We start from the raw sequence: 18898 nt of genomic DNA on the forward strand, positions 1-18898 counted from the left end.
TTTGTTGGGACAATTATTACCCTTTCATAGGGACTGAAATGTATGACTATAGGTTTTCTATACATAGATATTGACCCCTATTGGAATATATTGGACAAAATGTTTGATATATAGAGTTGTGCACTTGACAGACAACTGCTAATAACAGGAATAGGGAAACTACCACATGGCTGATCTATAAAATGATCATGGCATAAAGGCCATATAGAAGTAGATCCTGGCAACATTACATTCAACAGGAAAGCTTAATAAACTCCAAGATATCTTCCTTTCTGAGAAAGCGTTATTTTGACTAGAAGTAGCCAGCCAGGTTGACCAGAAGTCAATTTATTCATAACACACAAAAGATGTTGGCAAGTAGTTGTGAGTCTCTAGGAGGGAAAGTAAGTATGAATAAAAGAAAAGAAAAGAAACCAAAGCAAAGCTAGTCTCATAGACAGACTGGGGATGGTACATAAAACCTTGTATGTTACACTTAGGTCAAAACAAAATTACTTTATAGAATCTCAGAAGCTTGGGAGGTGGGAGATGGGAAGGGATGGGAAGGGGAAACAAAGGAGGAGGCTACAATGCTTGATAAGAAATATACTCATTACCTTGCTCATGTAATTGTAACCCCTCTGTAAGGAATTTTCACAATTAAAAAAAATTTAAAAAATCTCAGAAACTTCCAACCCTGCCATGATATTTAAGAATACTCTATTATTACTTTGGCATGCAGAGTAATCCAGAAAATAAGGCAGATGCAGGCCAAGTATGTTCTGATAATAATCATTGAAAATAAGTTATTTCATGTAAGAATAATGAAACGTAGGTCATGAACTTCTCTGTGTATCCATTGCTTACATTATGTCTTAATATGGACCTAGTCCATCACAACTTAGATTATGGGGTAGAGCGTGGTTACCAAGAGAGGTGAGCCTTGGGCTTTGCAGCAGAAGTTGCGGTGGCTTTTTATGTTGTGCCACATGGTTTGAGGAGCTTTAACAAATTGCTTGAGTTTAAATGATGTGCAATATTTGCCAGAATTCTCTGTGCCCCTGTGAGAAGCTACCATGCAGTTTCAATACCTGCTCAGCAGATGTGGAAGTAACACCTCCTCAGCCAGAATTCCACTTTGCCTCTCTTTCAAGACCCCAGAGAAAAACACATTGCAGGTTCCCTCAGACTCCCGTTCAAAGCCACTTATTTTTTTAATAGACAAGCTGAAGCTATCCGGAATTTTTGGAAATTTGTGCACATTAGATATCAGTACTTTGCAATGTTAGTATCTGGGCCAAAAGCTGTGTGGTGCCTGCTTTCTGTACTGTAGTCAGTCTAATGAATGGTTTATCCTAGCACCTCCAAAAGCATGCTTATCTGAGACAGCCATCTGCTATTCTGAGAAATACTAGGAGGATCAAGTCTTCTGTCTCTATTTTCCTTATCGTTTCTTCTTAGAAACAGGGACCAAAACTAAATAGGAAACTAAATATCTGCGTAAACTTCAACATACAACCTTCTCTTACCTTTTATTTTTTTGCTTATAATTGCATTTAGCTAAGTTAAAACACTCCACCTCCTTTTGCCTTTATTATTATGTTTTTTCAATATTTTATTGTGAAAATACCATACAGAGGGCTTACAATTACATCGGCAAGATAATGAGTACATTTCTTATCAAACATTGTAGCCTGCTCCTTTGTTACCCCTTCCCATTCCTTCCCATCTTTTCCTCCCCCCCACCCACCCCACCTCCCTCCCTACCCCGCCCCTGCCCGGCCAAAGTTGTAAAGTTTGTTTTCCAACGTAACGACTTGTACATCTCATTGTTGCAATGGGTCCACCTGTATCCCCTATTTAAAAGGTTTGTTTTTGCCCTTCCCCTCCAAAAATTATACCAACATCAAAGACAATGAAAGCAGGGGTTTTATCATGGGGGAGGGACATACAAAGCAACAAAGAAATCATCTTATAAATATGTTAGAAACAATCACGAGAAAGAAAAAAGCATTTGAATCCTTATCTTGGGGTTCATTTCACCTAACATCAACTCATCTGACCTTTTCTGCTTGTCTCAAACATATATTATTGCAAATAAAGGAAACCATGGGACTTATGTTTCTTTGGGCCTGCCGGCTTACTTCACTTAATAAAATTTTTTCCAAGTCTTTCCAATTCCTAACAAATTATTATTTTTTAACAATTTTATTGTATTATAGAGGTGATGTACAGAGGGATTACAATTATATGAGTCAGGTAATGAGTACATTTCCTTTCATACAGTGTCTTCTGGTCCCTCATTCCTTTGTTATTTTTCAAACCAGATATCCTATGTATGCCCTGCTAGCCTGGACCTTGATACTCCTATGTATGCTTCCCTCATAATTGGGAAACCACGCAGTACCATGCATCCAGCTAGTGGCTGAGATGGGGTCTCTCATATATGGTTAGGCTGACTTCAAACTACAATCCTGCTGATCTCCTCTTGAATAGCAATGATTGTCAACAGAAGGCACTGGCACGTAACTCATATGCTGTGACTTTTAAAATTGTAATTCAACAACCATAGACAAAATGGCATATACTCTAGATAGCTTAAATCAAATGCTGGAATGCATACCTCTAGATAAATAGAACACTATTAGCAGTCATGGATTTCCACACTGTTCCTCCCACATACCATTACACCCCACCACATCAACCACCGTTTGCTGGTTGTGATGGAAGAAGCCACGGTGGTACTAGTGGAATACTCACCACCTAATTGAGTGGGAGGGGGAGGACTCTTATCACATAAGTGTGTATCTGTAAGCTGTGGAATTTGGTTTTGCTGGTGTGCAGAATTTATGTGGAGGAATCTAGCATTATACATTCTTTTGTTTAAACTGTTTTCTTTCATTCCACATCATTTGTAGATTTGTCCATGTAATCATACTTAGACTTTTTGCAAGGCTGCCTTGTATTTAATTGCAGATATAAACCACAATGGCTGGATCCAAGACTTATGAATAAGGCTAACATGACCATTTCTGTACAAGGTATACATTTTACTGCCGGGTACATGACTCAGGGTAGAATTGCCAGTCTCTCGATGACTTTTTATTAGTTTCATAATTCCAAAGTCACCTGGAGAAGAGTTCCTCCAGTACAACGTGAACCCCTTGGCTCTCCCTCTCAGCCAGCACTTGCTGTTATAAAATTTTCAATTTTGTTTGTGTAAGTAGTACAGGGATGTGTCCTCAGACATTCTTTCAGATTTCCAAGTGTCAGTGAACCTGAGGACTTCTATAACCTTAGTGGAGATCTGCAAAGCTCTGCTTCATAAATACCTGTATTGTCTTTTCTCCTTTGGAATTCTTGGAGCTCGCTCCCAATTCAGCGTATGCTCTATCACACAATCATGTGTACATCAAGTATCTTCTCAGCCATTACTTGATTTTCACTTCTTAGTCTTCCTTGATAATAAAAAATCAATTCTTACTTATTTTAATTTCTTATTTTCTCATAGTTATGTACTTGTGCCCTACTTTTCCCTAATTTGAGATCCCTGACAGGTTTATTACTCTACTGTATTTTTTTCTGTAAGCTTTAATTATCAGGTCCTTCATAATCGCGTCAAGAATCTATCCGATTCTTGGACCAAAAATGATGTGCATTCATTTGGGAAAAGGAGAGTTACATGGTTAAAATAAGTAAATAAAAAGAAATTCTATTTAGCTATTAGTGGAGCCATTTTTTTTTCTTAAATAGACATGCAGATTTTTGCATTATAGAAGAGAATTTACCTGAAATGGATTCTGGGAAGGTCAATTTTCATTTGACTCTCATTATGTTTGCCCAGTGATCAGAGATCTGTTTACCTGAAAGCCTTTCTTATTGGCTTTGAAGTGCTTCACACCAAATACCTGCATTGTGCCTGTTCCATTTCATTCCTACGTTTGTGCAGATTAACAGCATCTTACTGACTGTGTCCTTGTAATTAGTATGGGCATTTTGTATGACAGATCCTCCCATTTTGTTGTTCGTTCTTAGTTCAGCCCTTCCAATTTTTAGTTTTCAGTTTTTTGGTGTTCTTTTGCAGACTTGGAGATCGCCCATCGTGCACGAGCACTGGGCTGCATTGCCGTCTGTTTCGTCAGTTTGACTCATCTTCTTGTACAATCACGTGTAGGCTGGCTGATTTACATGATCGTTCCCATAGAAACATAGATACCATGGTTTGTTTGTTTGTTTTTTTAAATGTTATCCTGATTTTTTTTCTATTCCCATCAGCTTGGATTTGTAATTTGGGGACTGCATTTGCCAATGCTCACCAGTTCAGACTCTTTTACCCATTCTGCTGAAATAACCTCTGAGGGTTTCAAAGGGCCTCATATGCCTGCCCATTCCCATCCCTCTGGAGTAGTTCAGATAAGATCCTGGTATCTCAGTACATAACTAATGCAATTACGTTTATTTAGGCTTTGTTTAGATTGCAATCTGCAAGTCACCTAATTCAAGTAATCTTGAAAGTGCTCTCTAAGGTTCTACTAGATGGTACTGATTTGTATAGTTTCAAATATGAGGTGGACTGTTCATGACATCTCTTGTTTGTTGATTACTGTAATTGATTTATAAGGAAGGGAGTGGGCACAGACTCAGGAATTGGGGGTTTCCAGACCAGAGGTTGCTCTTCTTGGCCCCATTCATGAGGCAGAAGTGCCAATGGCCAGTTCCAAAGCTCCATGCGGGATATGTCCGAGACCAGCCTTAGCAATGGCCTGACTGAATTCAGTGCTCCTCCCCAGGGTGCCTCCACCCTGAGTCTCTTTGCTGACCCCTGTGAGAGGATGGGTGCTGCAGGAATCTCAGAAGGAAGCCCCACTCCAGATGGCTGCACGGCTCACTCTCCCACAGCCCTAACGCTGGGCCTCGGTGTTCTCAGAGACGGGTCAACCATCCTCGTCCCATGCAGAGATGCTGTGCACCACTGGTCAGAGCCGCTCACAAATGTACTTGTTTATCCGCTGTCACTTGTCCATCCACTGGAACGAAAGGACCAGGCGTTTGCTTCCATGAGGACAGAGAGTCCATGAATTCCATTGCTTTCTTTTGTTTGCTTTTCCAGTCTCATTTTTTTCTGTTCCCAAAGATCAGCATAATCAGATATGTGTATCCCAATTATTTTTTATTGTCAAGGTGCTGTAGAGGGGTTACAGTTACATAAGTAAGGTAATAAGTACATTTCTTGTCCAACTTTTTAACCACTGTGTCATAGGACCTAGAGTTCTCAAGTACTGTTTGAATAACCGAACACATGACACAATGAGAGGAGGGCAGGTGCTCTGGTGTACACACAGCAATAAGGAGAAGAGCTAGTGTTGAAGATACCAAAACTCACACATTTCCTGTTCCAGAGATGACTTCACTTGTTTGTTGCCTTGATATGGCCCCGTGGTTCACCATTCACCACAAATAAATAATAGATGCCAATGCCCCTCAGTGTCATGTGTAGGTAGATGATGATGATAATGATGATGAAGAAGATAGATAAAAACCTTTTTCAGAAAAAAACACTCAAATAAGAAATACTTAAATATGGATCTCTGAGATTTTTCAAAAAAAAAAAATCTGTAGCTACCAAGTTTCTATGAGTCCCATGCTTCTTTAATGCCATAGACTCTGGAGTTTGACAATTCCTATAATCAAAAATTCCTCCAAGTTCCCAACCAAACTCATACTTGAAGTACAAGGTTCATTAGGCCAACAGCTTGTAATGGACTAGGCCCATTAAATCCAACTTTGGGAAAGTTAACGCTTGTGAATGAGCCCTTGCTAAGTAATGTAATTACAGCTATGAAGGAAAGCCAAGAAATCTTCCATGTACTTTGAAGTGAGTTTTAAATGGAAAAAGGGTGTCTTTTGAGTAAAATCACCTTGAAAAGGAGAAAGCATTAAGAGAAAAAGATTGCCATGTGGTAAAATGCTTTTTATCAGATGGAAGAGGATTAAGAGGGTATCTAATTATTGCAACTTGGTTGGCTGGCTCCTAGAGTGGAAAGTAGAAGTGCGCAGCAGCTGGGGCTCCTGGGGAATTCTGGAGTCCTGGCGTCAATGTGGAGTTTTCTCTAAGGAGAATCCAGGGGTACCCTGAAGCCGGTTGGGTGAGACCAGCTGCATGTTTTGGAGAGGGTTCTCAGTGAGGAAGTAAGTCATCCTGCACACAGAGCCATGCTGTATCCAGAGAGCAATCGTGGCAGAGCACAAAGCAATGTCACTTCTAGGGCACAGACCTGGGGAAGCAGAACCTTCTGGCAGACAGTCGCTCACCAGATGTCATTGAGGAGCCAGGAAGTGTCACTAGATGTCATTGAGGAGCCAGGAAGTGTCAGGGGAGAAGAGCGGAGCCTCTCCACCCACTGCCCCTGAAGGTCATCCACTGAGGGCTCAGGCATGTGCGAAGTCAATGCAAATCAGGTCCTTAATCCACTCTTCAGATCTCCTTCACAGATTCCATTTCTGTGCATTGCATTTATAAACAAAATGGAAACCTTTGCATTGTTCTGGGATTATTTTTTCCTCATAGGAGTGATTTTCTCATCTCTGACAGACATTTTTGCTGCCCATTTCCCTGGAGTTTCCCCTGCATACTTATAGAAAGCATCACTTGGAGGGCATAAAGCAAATTACGGTTCACTAATGAAACCTGACTTGATGGTAAGGTCATCAAGGTGAGGTCCCCAGGCTTCTGCTCATTTTATTCTGGTAGAGGTGGTGTCCAGTGCCTTGGCTCATGCTGTATTTGACTTCACATTGACACAAAATGACACTTGAAAATTCTCCATCTCTGAGGGCATTTGACTCAAAAGCTATGTTTTTTTGTTTTTGTTTTTTTATTTTTGGTCGGCCGTAGGGCTTGAACTCTGGGCCTGGGCACTGTCCCTCAGCTCTTCAGCTCAAGGCGAGCGCTCTACCACTTGAGCTACAGCGCCACTTCCGGTTTTTTGGTGGTTTATTGGAGCTAGGAGTCTCACAGTCTCTCCTGCCCGGGCTGGCTTTGAACCGCGATCCTCAGATCTCAGCCTCCTGAGTAGCTAGGATTACAAGCGTGAGCCACCAGCACCCGGCTTCTTAGTAAGATTCTTTTGTTTGTTTGTTTGTTTTGTTTTTGTTTTGGGTCCAGTCATGGGACCTGAATTCTGGGCCTGGGCACTATCCCTCAGCTCTTCAGCTCAAGGCTAGCGCTCTACCACCTGAGCCACAGTGCCACTTCCGGCTTTTTTTCTTTTTGCTTATGTGGTGCTGAGGAATCGAACCCAGGGCCTCAGGCATGCAAGGCAAGCACTCTACCACTGAGCCACCTTCCCAGCCCTAAAAGCTATGTTTTAAAAAGCTATCCATTTATTAATTTTTTTCTAGCTTACATTTAAAAATTTAACAAGATAATCAAATCAAAATATAATTAGTTCATAGCCTTGATAAATTCATATTGTTTTCCCAGTAAACTGTTACCATGACTTAGCTGTGAAATTTTCTTTGGAATTTTGAAGTATGAAAAATGCCATAAACAAGTATGAGATAAGCATGCCAGCATGTTTGGGTTTTGGAGAGGGCCCTCTTCGTGGTTTGCACACAGCAGCTTTCTCCCTCTGGGATCACAGGACCTGCTCTTTCTGAGCAAGTGGATAGAGAAAGCTCCTCATGCCTGTTCTCATAAGAGCTCTAATTCCACCATCAAGACCAACCATTGAGACTTTATCCAACCCTATTATCTCCAAGGTCCTCATGTCAAAATACTATCCAGTTGAAGGGTAGTAGAAGAGAATCTGGAAAAATGTATTTCAGTACCCAAAACCCAGGAGTGTGGACTCTTCGAACACACACACACACACACACACACACACACACACACACACACACACACACACATTTATAAAGGCTCTCTAATAATCCCAAGAAAGATTTCATGAAGTAGATAGACCTTAATCTGTAGATGAGGAAATCATGTTTTAAAGAAGCGTACCTAAATTCTCTGAGGTGAGCTATTTAATGAATAACAGAACCTGCGGGAGAAAAATAAAACTGAAATATTCTAACTATGAGCTTACACATTACCATATAATGGCCTCAATTCTAATACAAAGGTTTGGAGTCAATTGTGAATAAACTGTTTTATGGAAAGTGTAAATTTGGAACTTTTTTTCCTTTTTCAGATATGTATTAGTTAATAGAAATATACATAGCTACATTGCTTAACAATATTGAGCCTATAGTGAAATATTAGTAGGAACTGATATTTTTATGCAATGTACTATTTAAATAGCTTTGTGGATTTTTCTTATATTTCAATCCTCTTAATTATGGAACCATGTGAGAACTGTGAAAACTATCTTTGTATAAGATAATTTTTATCGTGCAATGTTCAGAAATCCGGGTTGGGGTTTTGAATGTGCTAAGCCAGGTTAGTTTCTAAAGAACTTTTTTCTGTCTTATATTTAGTGTTCAGTTGGTGACTCTTGTATATCCACTGCGGGACTATCTTAGCATACATGCTTTCCTTTTATTTCCTTAATAATACTGTGATTGAAACATTATTTCTCCCAAATTAATGTGACAACACAGGCAGAGGGTTAAATGGCTTCCCAGAATGCACGGCGCTGGCGAGGGGAGGGGCTGGAATTACAAGTGTGGCCTTGTTAGCTCCAGAGCCTGTGTTTGAAACTCAATACTCTATGATTATTTCTATTTTTGGTAGGGGGTTGTGCACTGACACGTCCATAAATGCCTACAGGGGACCTTAGTCAGACACCCCTTCACACTCCTCCTCATCCTCCTTCTTGCCATTTTCAGACTCATTTGGGCATCTAATGTCTCTGAATGCTGAATGCCTGCATCTAATATTCTGATTCTAAATATTTGTTTGAATTGAGTCTTGGGGGGGGAGGGGATGTGGTATAGCCATGTTGTATGAAGCACCTAGTCTGAAAGGAAAAGGGACCAAAGTTAGGAGCAGCCCTTTTGTAGAGAAACTTCTGTGCACAAAAGTATGGACCAGCCTGTCAGATCCGCTCTCTTCCCATGCCACACCCTTGTTTATTGGCGGGACGCTAAGTAACCTGTGCGAGGCTGGCCAGCAGCTGGCCAGCAGCTGGTCAGCAGTCATACCCGGATGCAAAGCCAAGCCTGACCGACGCCAAAGCTCCCTTCATCCTCTACTGTGCCGGACCACCTCTCCTCCTGTGTGCGCCATTTCTAAATCTGTTACAACTTGACAGAGAATACTGTGATAATAAAAAGGCCAGAATTCTACCCCACCAAAGAACTCCACATAGAATTGAGTTCACTGAAGTGAGACAAGTCATATGCTGATATCATAATTTCTATTTATATATTTTTATGCAAATTCACCGGAGGACTGGGAACAGGAAGGGACCAACAAACAAAACTAACCAAAGAGTCACACCACAGTGAACTAAGCACAAGGGGGTGGAAGGAGGCTGAAGCATCTCATTTCAAGGTGCGAGGTTATGAAAGATTCGAAATGAAAAGCGCTTATGATCTCCAGAGGGCAGACGGACACATGGGTGTGTGCAAGCAGCTCAGCTATCATGGATGTATTTTTCAAGGCTACTGGGAAATATCCAAGGAAAAGAGCAGCAGTGGTCTAAGGGCGTGTGTTCATTGCTGTTCTACTGGTCTTTATGTGATTGTTCGAAGAATGCTTGTTAGCATGGGAAATCCTGTCTTTCGGTGAATAAAAGCAATGCCCAGGGAACTTATATGAAAGAAATTTATTATCTGTCTTTTACAGATAAAAAGACATAAAAGAGAAATATAGTGATGTATATTTCTGAAATCTTTTCCCAATGAATGAAGGAGAAATTCCAGAAACAAACAAACAAACATTCTAACTTGAGACTTTGAAAGTTGTGGGCAGTCTGCACTTCCCAGGCTGTTGAATTTCTGGAAAGACACATTTTACTACTTTGCCTTTAAACTGACAGAGAACATTTGATGTGATAATGTGACAGACGCTCTCAAAGGCCACTATCGATTACTATTAGAGAATACGCCCGGTGTCATTAGTATTTGAGAAGTCAGGCAGATGTGTGTTCAAATCTCAATCTCTAACTTCATCTTAAAATAAAGGCAGCAGTAATTTCCTGTTGGATTCACTAATTATGAAAATTGTATACATCATTTTGAAACTGATAATATTTAACAAAAGAGTAGTTACCATGAGACTACAGAAGAATGACACAGATAATGCTCATTATTATAAGAACACATTTCTTGCTGCCTTCTAGGTCAACATATGAGCATCTGTTTAAAAAAAAAACCTAGAACTAATTTTTAAATGGGATGCTTTTTTGGGACTTAGAAAATTACAGGTATGTGTGTATATCTCATATCACCTTGTTAAAGACCCAGTACACTAACAGGAAAAGTGGAATTCTAAGAATAAATTGTGTATGTGATATTCATACCTAGGTGAAGTGGAATTCTGAGAATAAATTGCGTATGTAATATTCACACCTAGGTGGTTTACTTTTATTATAGACTATCGCCTCAAACAGTGAAAACCCTATCACTTATCTTCTTATGAAATACCACCTCTGTTAAAATGCTATTATTTTAGTTGGTTACTACTTAAAGTCTTTGAAAGGTTCTCTAGAAAATAAGTGGATTTTACAAAATTCATTCCCAGTAGATGAAATGGATAGGTAAAATTCCCCATGTAGTACAACTTAGAGGAAAACATAGATAATCAGATTTCTTTATTTGCTTTCAGATTTTCAGACGATGCTGGTTGGTTTTCAAGAAAGCGTCTAGCAAAGGACCCAGAAGGTTAGAAAAATTTCCAGATGAAAAAGCGGCTTATTTTCGAAACTTTCACAAGGTAAGTCACGGAGCTGGCTGTCACTGGGGAATAACCAGGTCCCCAACAGGATGTGGAGACGTTTTGTTGATAGATGATACCTACAGAAGGCAGAAGTGCATGGCCGGGATAAAATGCCTCTGTTCTGAGAAATGCAAAAGTTATTTTTCTTCCTTCTTTTAATCATCAGCTGTAAATGCCAGGGGTGCATCTGCAGATCGTTTTTCTGCTACTTTGCAAAATGAGATGACACATATCTCAACTGGATCATTTCTGTAGGTGCTGAGTAAGCACTTCCTCCCTGTTCAGGTTAATTGTGCACTTGTTACATTGATTTAAACTCTGGCCAATATCTAGGAAATAAAACTTCTGAGACCAGCTTAACTACTGCTAATGATATCATTCACATGTAAGGCATTCACTGTTTAGTTGAGTTTTTAACAAGCAAATGGTCGTTGGACATATGTAGAGATTTAGCATATGTTTAAAGCATATAGGTTTTCTAAGAATTAGAAGAGTAGAAAACATAACTTCCAACGGGCAATGCATATGGCCTTCTAAAAATATCTTAGATATTTTTAGAATCCTTAAATAAGTTTATAGGTTTAGTAAACATTAATTCTAATTACCCTTCAGTAGTACCATAGCATGTCATCCCAAATAATACATTGAATATCTGGATTTTTATTTTATATGATATACAGTTCTAATTTCTCTTTCTATTAGTAACATTGTTATCTGATAATAAATTCAACTAACCCACCTACACAAATAACTATCATGTAGATTATATTTAAACCTGTTACTGAAACAGCTGAGTTGCCATAACTCTCTGTGACTTATATAGTTAATTGCCAGAAAAATTAAGTTCAAGTTTCTACTCCATCATTTATGCATAGCTCATACATATTTGGTTTTCTCATGAGTGGATGTATTATCTTTTTTTTCTTTTTGTTGCTGATCGTGGGGCCTAAACTCTGGGCCTGGGCGCTGTCCCTCAGCTCTTCAGCTCAAGCCTAGCACTGTACCACTTGAGCCACAGCTCCACTTCTGGCTTTTTCTTCCCATGTGGTGCTGAGGAATTGAACCCAGTGCCTCATGCATGCAAGGCAAGCGCTCTACGACTGAGCCACCTTCTCAGCCCCTGGATGTATTTTTAAATCATCATAATACATGTGTCTAAAGATTATTTGAGAAATGATGTCTTCAAGCAGACAATACCATTTTACCTGCTCCCACTATGCAAGAAATTAATTGAACTCTAGAGTCTTACTATTATTTTTGTATTATGATATAATAATCACTGGAATTTTGAAAATAAGGTAAGCTTAATGAGGAATTTCTAGGTCATGAAATGTAAGCACCTGACACTTATGCTATGAGATGATTTTTAATTTAAAAAAAATTATTCAACAGAAGGCTTATGGTTATGTAAGTCAGGCAGAGTACATTTCCTTCAGAACATTTCTCTGAAATCAGTCCCAGAGGCAGTAATGGTGGCACAGTCCTGAGTTCTAATCACTGTAAGGGTAAAGCAGAGGGACATCATTTTCAAGTTTAGATCTAGCAAGGGCAAAGAGTTGAGTAAGAGTGCTAGGCCCTGAGATCAAGGCCTAGTACAGGCCCAATGCAATTAAAAACTGTGGGGCTACAAATACACGAGGGCCATTAATGCAGTATGTATGTTTGTGAGTCTACTGTGTCTAGTGCCAAGTTAGGTACTGAGGTTCAGAGGTGTCCTTGTCTGCATGCTAAGAACAGGGCTGCTATCTGGAAAAATACCATACTGCATGTGAGAATTGAAGGATTTGGAGTCACCACTAAGTGCTTAATTTAGTAACTCATTATTTTACATTTTTGTATAATCTGACAATGTGAAAGGTTTATAAATACATGAATAGCTAACGGTAATCAACTTTGATGCGTGATAGAGCAATAGTTCACTCTGCTTTTGGACATCAGGACTTTACGATGGATGTGACATTAGACATTACTCTGTTTCAATAGAGCAACGTAATAGAGGGAAATGGATTCCATGGAGGAGAGAAAAAAAAAAAGCACTGGATTGTGAGAACTGAAAAGTTGCGTTATGGGTTGATTTGCAAAGAAATTGCATACTCCAGTGCTGGCAAACTCTGAAAGCAGAGCTGGAGAATGGGAAATGCTTGAGGACTTGGTGCAGAGTCTGTGCGCACTTCACAAATGCAGTGAATTGGTTTTCCGAAAAGTTTAAAAGGCTTGTCATGTTTGTTAATGTTTTAAGTACTTTAAACTAGAAATTAGTCATTTTGACTTACTGTGAAGACTACTGTGGTGATTAGACAATACATTAAAATAACAGCAAATGAGTGAAATATTTGTAAACTGTAGGAGAGAATTTGGAAAAATAAACTAATAATACAGTTATTTCTTTTTTTTTTTTTTGTCGGTCATGGGGCTTGAACTCTGGGTCTGGGCGCTGTCCCTCAGCTCTTCAGCTCAGGGCGAACACTCTACCACTTGAGCTACATCGCCACTTCTGGTTTTCTAGTGGTTTATTGGAGATAGGAGTCTCACAGTCTTTCCTGCACGGGCTGGCTTTGAACCGCGATTCTCAGATCTCAGCCTCCTGAGTAGCTAGGATTACAGGCATGAGCCACCAGTGCCTGGCTAATACAGTTATTTCTTTACCAACCTTAACTCTGTGTTCTGCCCTATCTGGAAAATATATATATTATCAACTAATGAGTATTGATGGTCTCATTTAGACATTTGATATGTTTACTGTGAGAGAGATCTTGCTGCATAAATCCGTTTTTATATGAAACTGTTATAAAATGGCATATACTTCTTTAACTTCTTGCTGGAAAAGAATTTGAAATTCAAATTACTAGCTTCTGAAGGAAGTTATTAAAAATGCATTAGAGTTTGAAAATGTAGCTGTATGTAATTGTCATAACAGATATTCAAAACAAATTTATCCTAGATGAAAACTAAACTAGAGCAATTTACATAGGATCAGCTAATAAATTTTCCTTAATTTTCTAAGCCGATGAAAAAAGAAACAGCTCATAGATATGTTAATGAAATAAATAGGAGTGTTGCCTCTAGGGAGGGAAATATAAATAAAATCTACTAGAATGATGAATGAAGACGGAATAAAGTTCCAGAGATGAAAAATACAAGGTATCAGAAAAGTGATGCTTGAATTGAGACCTGTCTCCTGTCTAAATCCTCTATAGCCTGGTATTGTAACATCATTTTATCCTACCTGCTTTCCTCTGCCTAGCCTTAGCAGAGTTCTATTTAAAACACACTTTGGAGGTAGTCCAGGACTTACTTCTTGTGATGAAATCTTTACTGTGGAAACATCTGTATGATTGATCTGAGCTTGACTTAGATTCATACTAGAAAAAAATGATCCTTTCACTTTTTAAAAAGCATGCCCTTAAAAGCAGAATGTCTTGCAAGTGCGGACGCAGACCATGCACAAAGAAGAACACTTACTTTGCTTTCATGAAGAAATGGTTCCATGCGTGGATGAATACATACTTGATATTGTATGAAAGATGCTCAAAGGTTTGGTGGCTCTTGACATTCTGGCTAGAGGTTCCCAGCGTGAACTCAATTATTGGAATACAGGTCTCTTCTTCAGGTGCTCAGTCATCCATCGATACATGCATCCATCTGTGGTCTCATAACTTGGAGAAATTATTGTTTGTGAGCATAAAGCACTTTTTAACACACACACACACACACACACACACACACACACACACGGATTTGCTGTAGCCATACCCTAACTCACAGACGCGTGTTATTTGATCCATGCTATCCCGTGATGACACCTCAGGGAGAATTCAGTGACATCGAAGGTGAAAGCTTCATTAAGCAGGATGGTAAAGAGTGGACATGCCCCAGATGAGGAGCCTGGGAATGGTGACTGCAGTCTGACATAAGCAGGAAGGCCATGGGTTAAGACCCTTTGCTGCAAAGTTGTGATCTCAAAATAATAGGGAGTGTTCATACCTACCTTGATCTTGGTACTGTCTGAACTGAAGTCAGTAAAACTTCTCAAGTCAAAATGTCTCCAAGAGAATTATCGGGTATGGCTGATATCCTAGAAAATACTTGACTTCGTATCTGGAATTAGTTTTGTAACCTCTCTAATTTTACAACAGAATGGATCAGACTCTTAGAAAACATCTGTATGATTGGTCTGAGACTGACTTCAATTTTGCAGCCGTATAATTTATATAAGAGAAATCACTGCTTTTCTCTCACTTGTTGGTGGATGGAGGACCCTGGGGACTGAACCTACTAGACCGTGGCTCTCCCATAGATCTACATGTATATCCCTATCTCACTTTTTAAAAGAGCCATTCATTTTCTTTTGTGCAACTCTTAAATGATTCTATCATAAAACAATATAGGACATAATTCAAACACATTTCCTGGGTGTCAAATACAAACAATACAATAGCACACACACTAAAAATATTGCTACCTGTAAAGTATCATGAGAAATACAGGCTAACAACTGGTATGCACATCATTTCTCCTCCAGTGATGCATCCAGCATCAGTCGAGGAAAAAAGTTGAGACCCATTTGCATGATAACTTACCGTATTTTAGAAATCCATTTTGCATGGTGAACCAGGTAATGTGAGAGAACATTTGATACCACAGGGCTGTTTTGGCATGATTTCCTCTATTTCAGGAGCGTTTTTTACATTTCATAGATTGCGATCCAATAAGTTTAGTCTTTCAGAAATTTTTTCTGCGTGTTATTTTTAATTCATTTTTTTAATTCATCAATGAAGTATGACTATTTGGCAGGTGCCAGTGACTCACATTTATAATCCTAGCTACCTATAAGGCAGAAATCAAGCTAAGCTATGCATAAACACAAGACCCCATCTCAATTCATAGTTGAGTGCAGTAGCACAGCTTGTGTGGAGTGTGCGGCTGGGGTGCCAGCCCAGCTCAGCACACACAGAGGACCCCATTCAAAAGCAGAATATGGCCAGGCACCATGGCTCATACCTGTAATCCTAGCTACTCAGGAGGCTGAGATCTGAGGATTGCGGTTCAAAGCCAGTCCGGGCAGGAAAGTCCATGAGACGCTTATCTCTAATAAAACCACTAGAAAACCAGAAGTGGCACTGTTGCTCAAGTGGTAGAGCACTCACCTTGAGCTGAAGAGTGCAGGGAAAGTGCCCAAGCCCAGAGTTCAAGCCTCACCACCGACCAAAAAAAAATATGTGCAAAAAGGCTAGAAAGAAGACACAGGGCACACATCCCTTGAATTGGAATCCTAGTAGCACCAAAATAAAAATAGGAAGTATGCCCAACTATCCAATAGCTGACAGATGCAGCAGATGGCATGCACATATTCCTGAGAATAAATGCTTTTTATATCACTGCTGGAAAGGTACACATACTGTTCAAGTAATGAATTTGTTTGCAATTTGTAAAATACTGCAGTACAATTTTTTGTTGTTGTTGTTGGTCATGGAGCTTGAACTCAGGACCTGGGCACTGTCCCTGAGCTCTTTTGCTCAAGGCTAACGCTCTTCTACATTGAGCCACAGCGCCACTTTTGGTTTTCTGGTGGTTAATTGGAGATAAGAGTCTCACAGACTTTCCTGGCCAGGCTGGCTTTGAACCATGAACCTCTTATCTCACCCTCCTGTGTAGCTAGGATGACAAGAGTGAGTCACCAACGCCCTAATTTATTCTAGAATAGTACTTTCACCCTACTGTAAATGTTTATGATATTCTACTATATAAAATACTGCCCAAGTTGATTTCAAATTCATAAAGAATTTTAATAACATTTTTGATAGCATTGGCCATTGAACATTGAATTTTCCAGTTTGTAGACAAGAGTAACAGCAAGGCACATTTGATTATTCAGAGCATTCTAGGCTTTCAGACTTAGTGACATTGTTTTAGAGCAAGGGTTTTATTGGTTAGACTTGAATTATTGCCACAAATGATTTGAACCTCTGAAGAAATAGTTGTACTCTTGTTATATAGTATTGATGGAAGCAAAGTATTTGGTTTTATTTGCTTAACTTATTTGGAGACAGATATTTGGCTGTCATAACCCATCAAACATGTACACACATGCACATTGGCAATTTCCTGGATATATATTTTGTTGCCTACGTTTTAAACCACCATTGATAGTGGTCAATAAACTTTCCATTGTTATGTACATGTTTTCTTCTCCACATCTCCTCTTTTCATCCCTTGTCTGATTTATTTCTACCTCTCCTCACTAAATGACTAAGAAGTCTTGCTTATTAAAACTTTTTTTTGTTTTCTTTTTGTTGGTCATGGCGCTTGAACTCAGGACCTGGGTACTGTTCCTGAGCTCTTTCACTCAAGGCTAGCACTCTATCACTTTGAGCCGCAGTGACACTTCCAATTTTCTGGTGATTAATTGGAGATAAGAGTCTCCTGGACCTTCCTGGCTGGGCTGTCTTTGAACCTCGATCCTCAGATCTCAGCCACCTGACTAGCTAGGATTACAGGTGTGAGCCAGCATGCCCAGCTTGCTTACTAATATGCATTTGCTTTATGCATTTGCTATTATTATTAGTTCTTTATAGATAGGCTCAGTTACTCTTTGTACATCTTGAAATACTTTGAACTTTCTTTTTTATTATGAAAAATATTTTTAAATTTTGAGTTCCTGTGTAATATTTTGTCGATGTCTCTTTAAATGAGAGTATATATTGTAAATGCATATAAATTATGTATTTAAGTTATATTATATTTTAGTTAATGTATTTTTTCCAAATATGCTATTTATATTTCATATCCATGACTTTAACTATATGCATTATAAGCTTTTAATTATATTGTATGCACATTATAGAATGTAAATTGTATCATTTTTAAAAGATAATACAACTTATATTACTAATAAGCTTATAAATTTATAAATATTCCAGATATGCTAGAAAAAAAGTCTACTTTCATTGCTGTTAGCAGTCAGGATGCATGTGTGGTTTCAGACAGATCCTAGAGATTGATCCTGCTAATTGAGTTTCGAGGAATTTCCTCTCTTTGCTTAGGACATACATAATGTTTTGCAAAGTGTAAGGTGATGTTGTCATCTGTGATTGGATCATAGTCAGTCCTTTTTATTTTTCCGTGCACCATGTAGCCTTCTGGACAAATGTCCGTGTGTTTCCAAATGCCTCCTGGGAACCAAGTTTGATGGATTATCTCAGAAGCCAGGATGCGAAGGGGGGCCCAGTGAGCGATCAATACCATGTCTTAACAAGTCATCATTTCCTTCTGGACTCTTCTGTTATTTTCCCACTTGGAATCTGGCTTGTGACACTTTGCAAGCTTGCTCGCAGTTTGTATTTAATCATACACTGTCTCTGCAAGAGCCACAGACCATTGTCAGCGAGACCACCGCTGGCCTCTCATCCAGTTCTTCTCATGCTCCTCATTCTTGTTCTTCTTCTGTCATATTTTCAGTAAACTCGTGATGCGTCTGCTTGGACGTCAGATGTGTACAGTGAATATAGAGGATTGAGTTTGAAGCCATCCTGAGCAGACAGATCTTAGAGACTCTTATCTCCAGTTGACCAGCACAAAGCTGGAAGTAGAGATGTGGCTCAAGTGGTAGAGCATCAGCCCGAAGAAGAAAAAGGCAAGAGAAAGCTCGTGACCCTGAGTTAATTTAATTTAAAGTAATAGATCTCTTTAAAACGTTCTGCTCCCTCTTTATGCACTCAAACCAGTAAACAAAGCATATTGGTGTCTAAAAATAATGTAAAGAGCAGAGTAGGCCCACGGGAGCATCCTTTCCTCCCGACCTCCGGTGAGCTCTCCTGTAGAGCGACTTCCTCCCTCCCTGGCGGCTGGTTCCATAGTCGAAGGGCACTCACCCCTCCGTAACTGCTCTGTCTTGCTGTTGGCCCCATCCGCAGTCAGGAGGTGTCTTTCCCAGGGAGGCTTTGTCACTTGTCACCTTGTTCCTGCTTTTCCTCCTGGGACCCCAGAGCTGAAGGAACTCCAGGACAGGAAGGTCTTTGCGGAGTGGATTTCCAC

General features: G+C 39.5%; 1 protein-coding gene across 1 annotated transcript in view; it reads left to right on the plus strand.

Moving 5' to 3' along the window:
• The window catches only part of Dok6 (docking protein 6), a 283082-nt gene that overhangs the window by 103344 nt on the left and 160840 nt on the right, over positions 1-18898 (plus strand). Inside the window, exon 2 of the mRNA XM_042693499.1 lies at positions 10754-10861. Within this exon, the coding sequence (XP_042549433.1) occupies positions 10754-10861 (108 nt within the window). The remainder of the gene's footprint in view (positions 1-10753; positions 10862-18898) is intronic.

Source organism: Dipodomys spectabilis, unplaced genomic scaffold (genome assembly GCF_019054845.1).
Source record: "Dipodomys spectabilis isolate Male_0828 unplaced genomic scaffold, ASM1905484v1 ptg000169l, whole genome shotgun sequence".
Classification (NCBI taxonomy): domain Eukaryota; kingdom Metazoa; phylum Chordata; class Mammalia; order Rodentia; family Heteromyidae; genus Dipodomys; species Dipodomys spectabilis.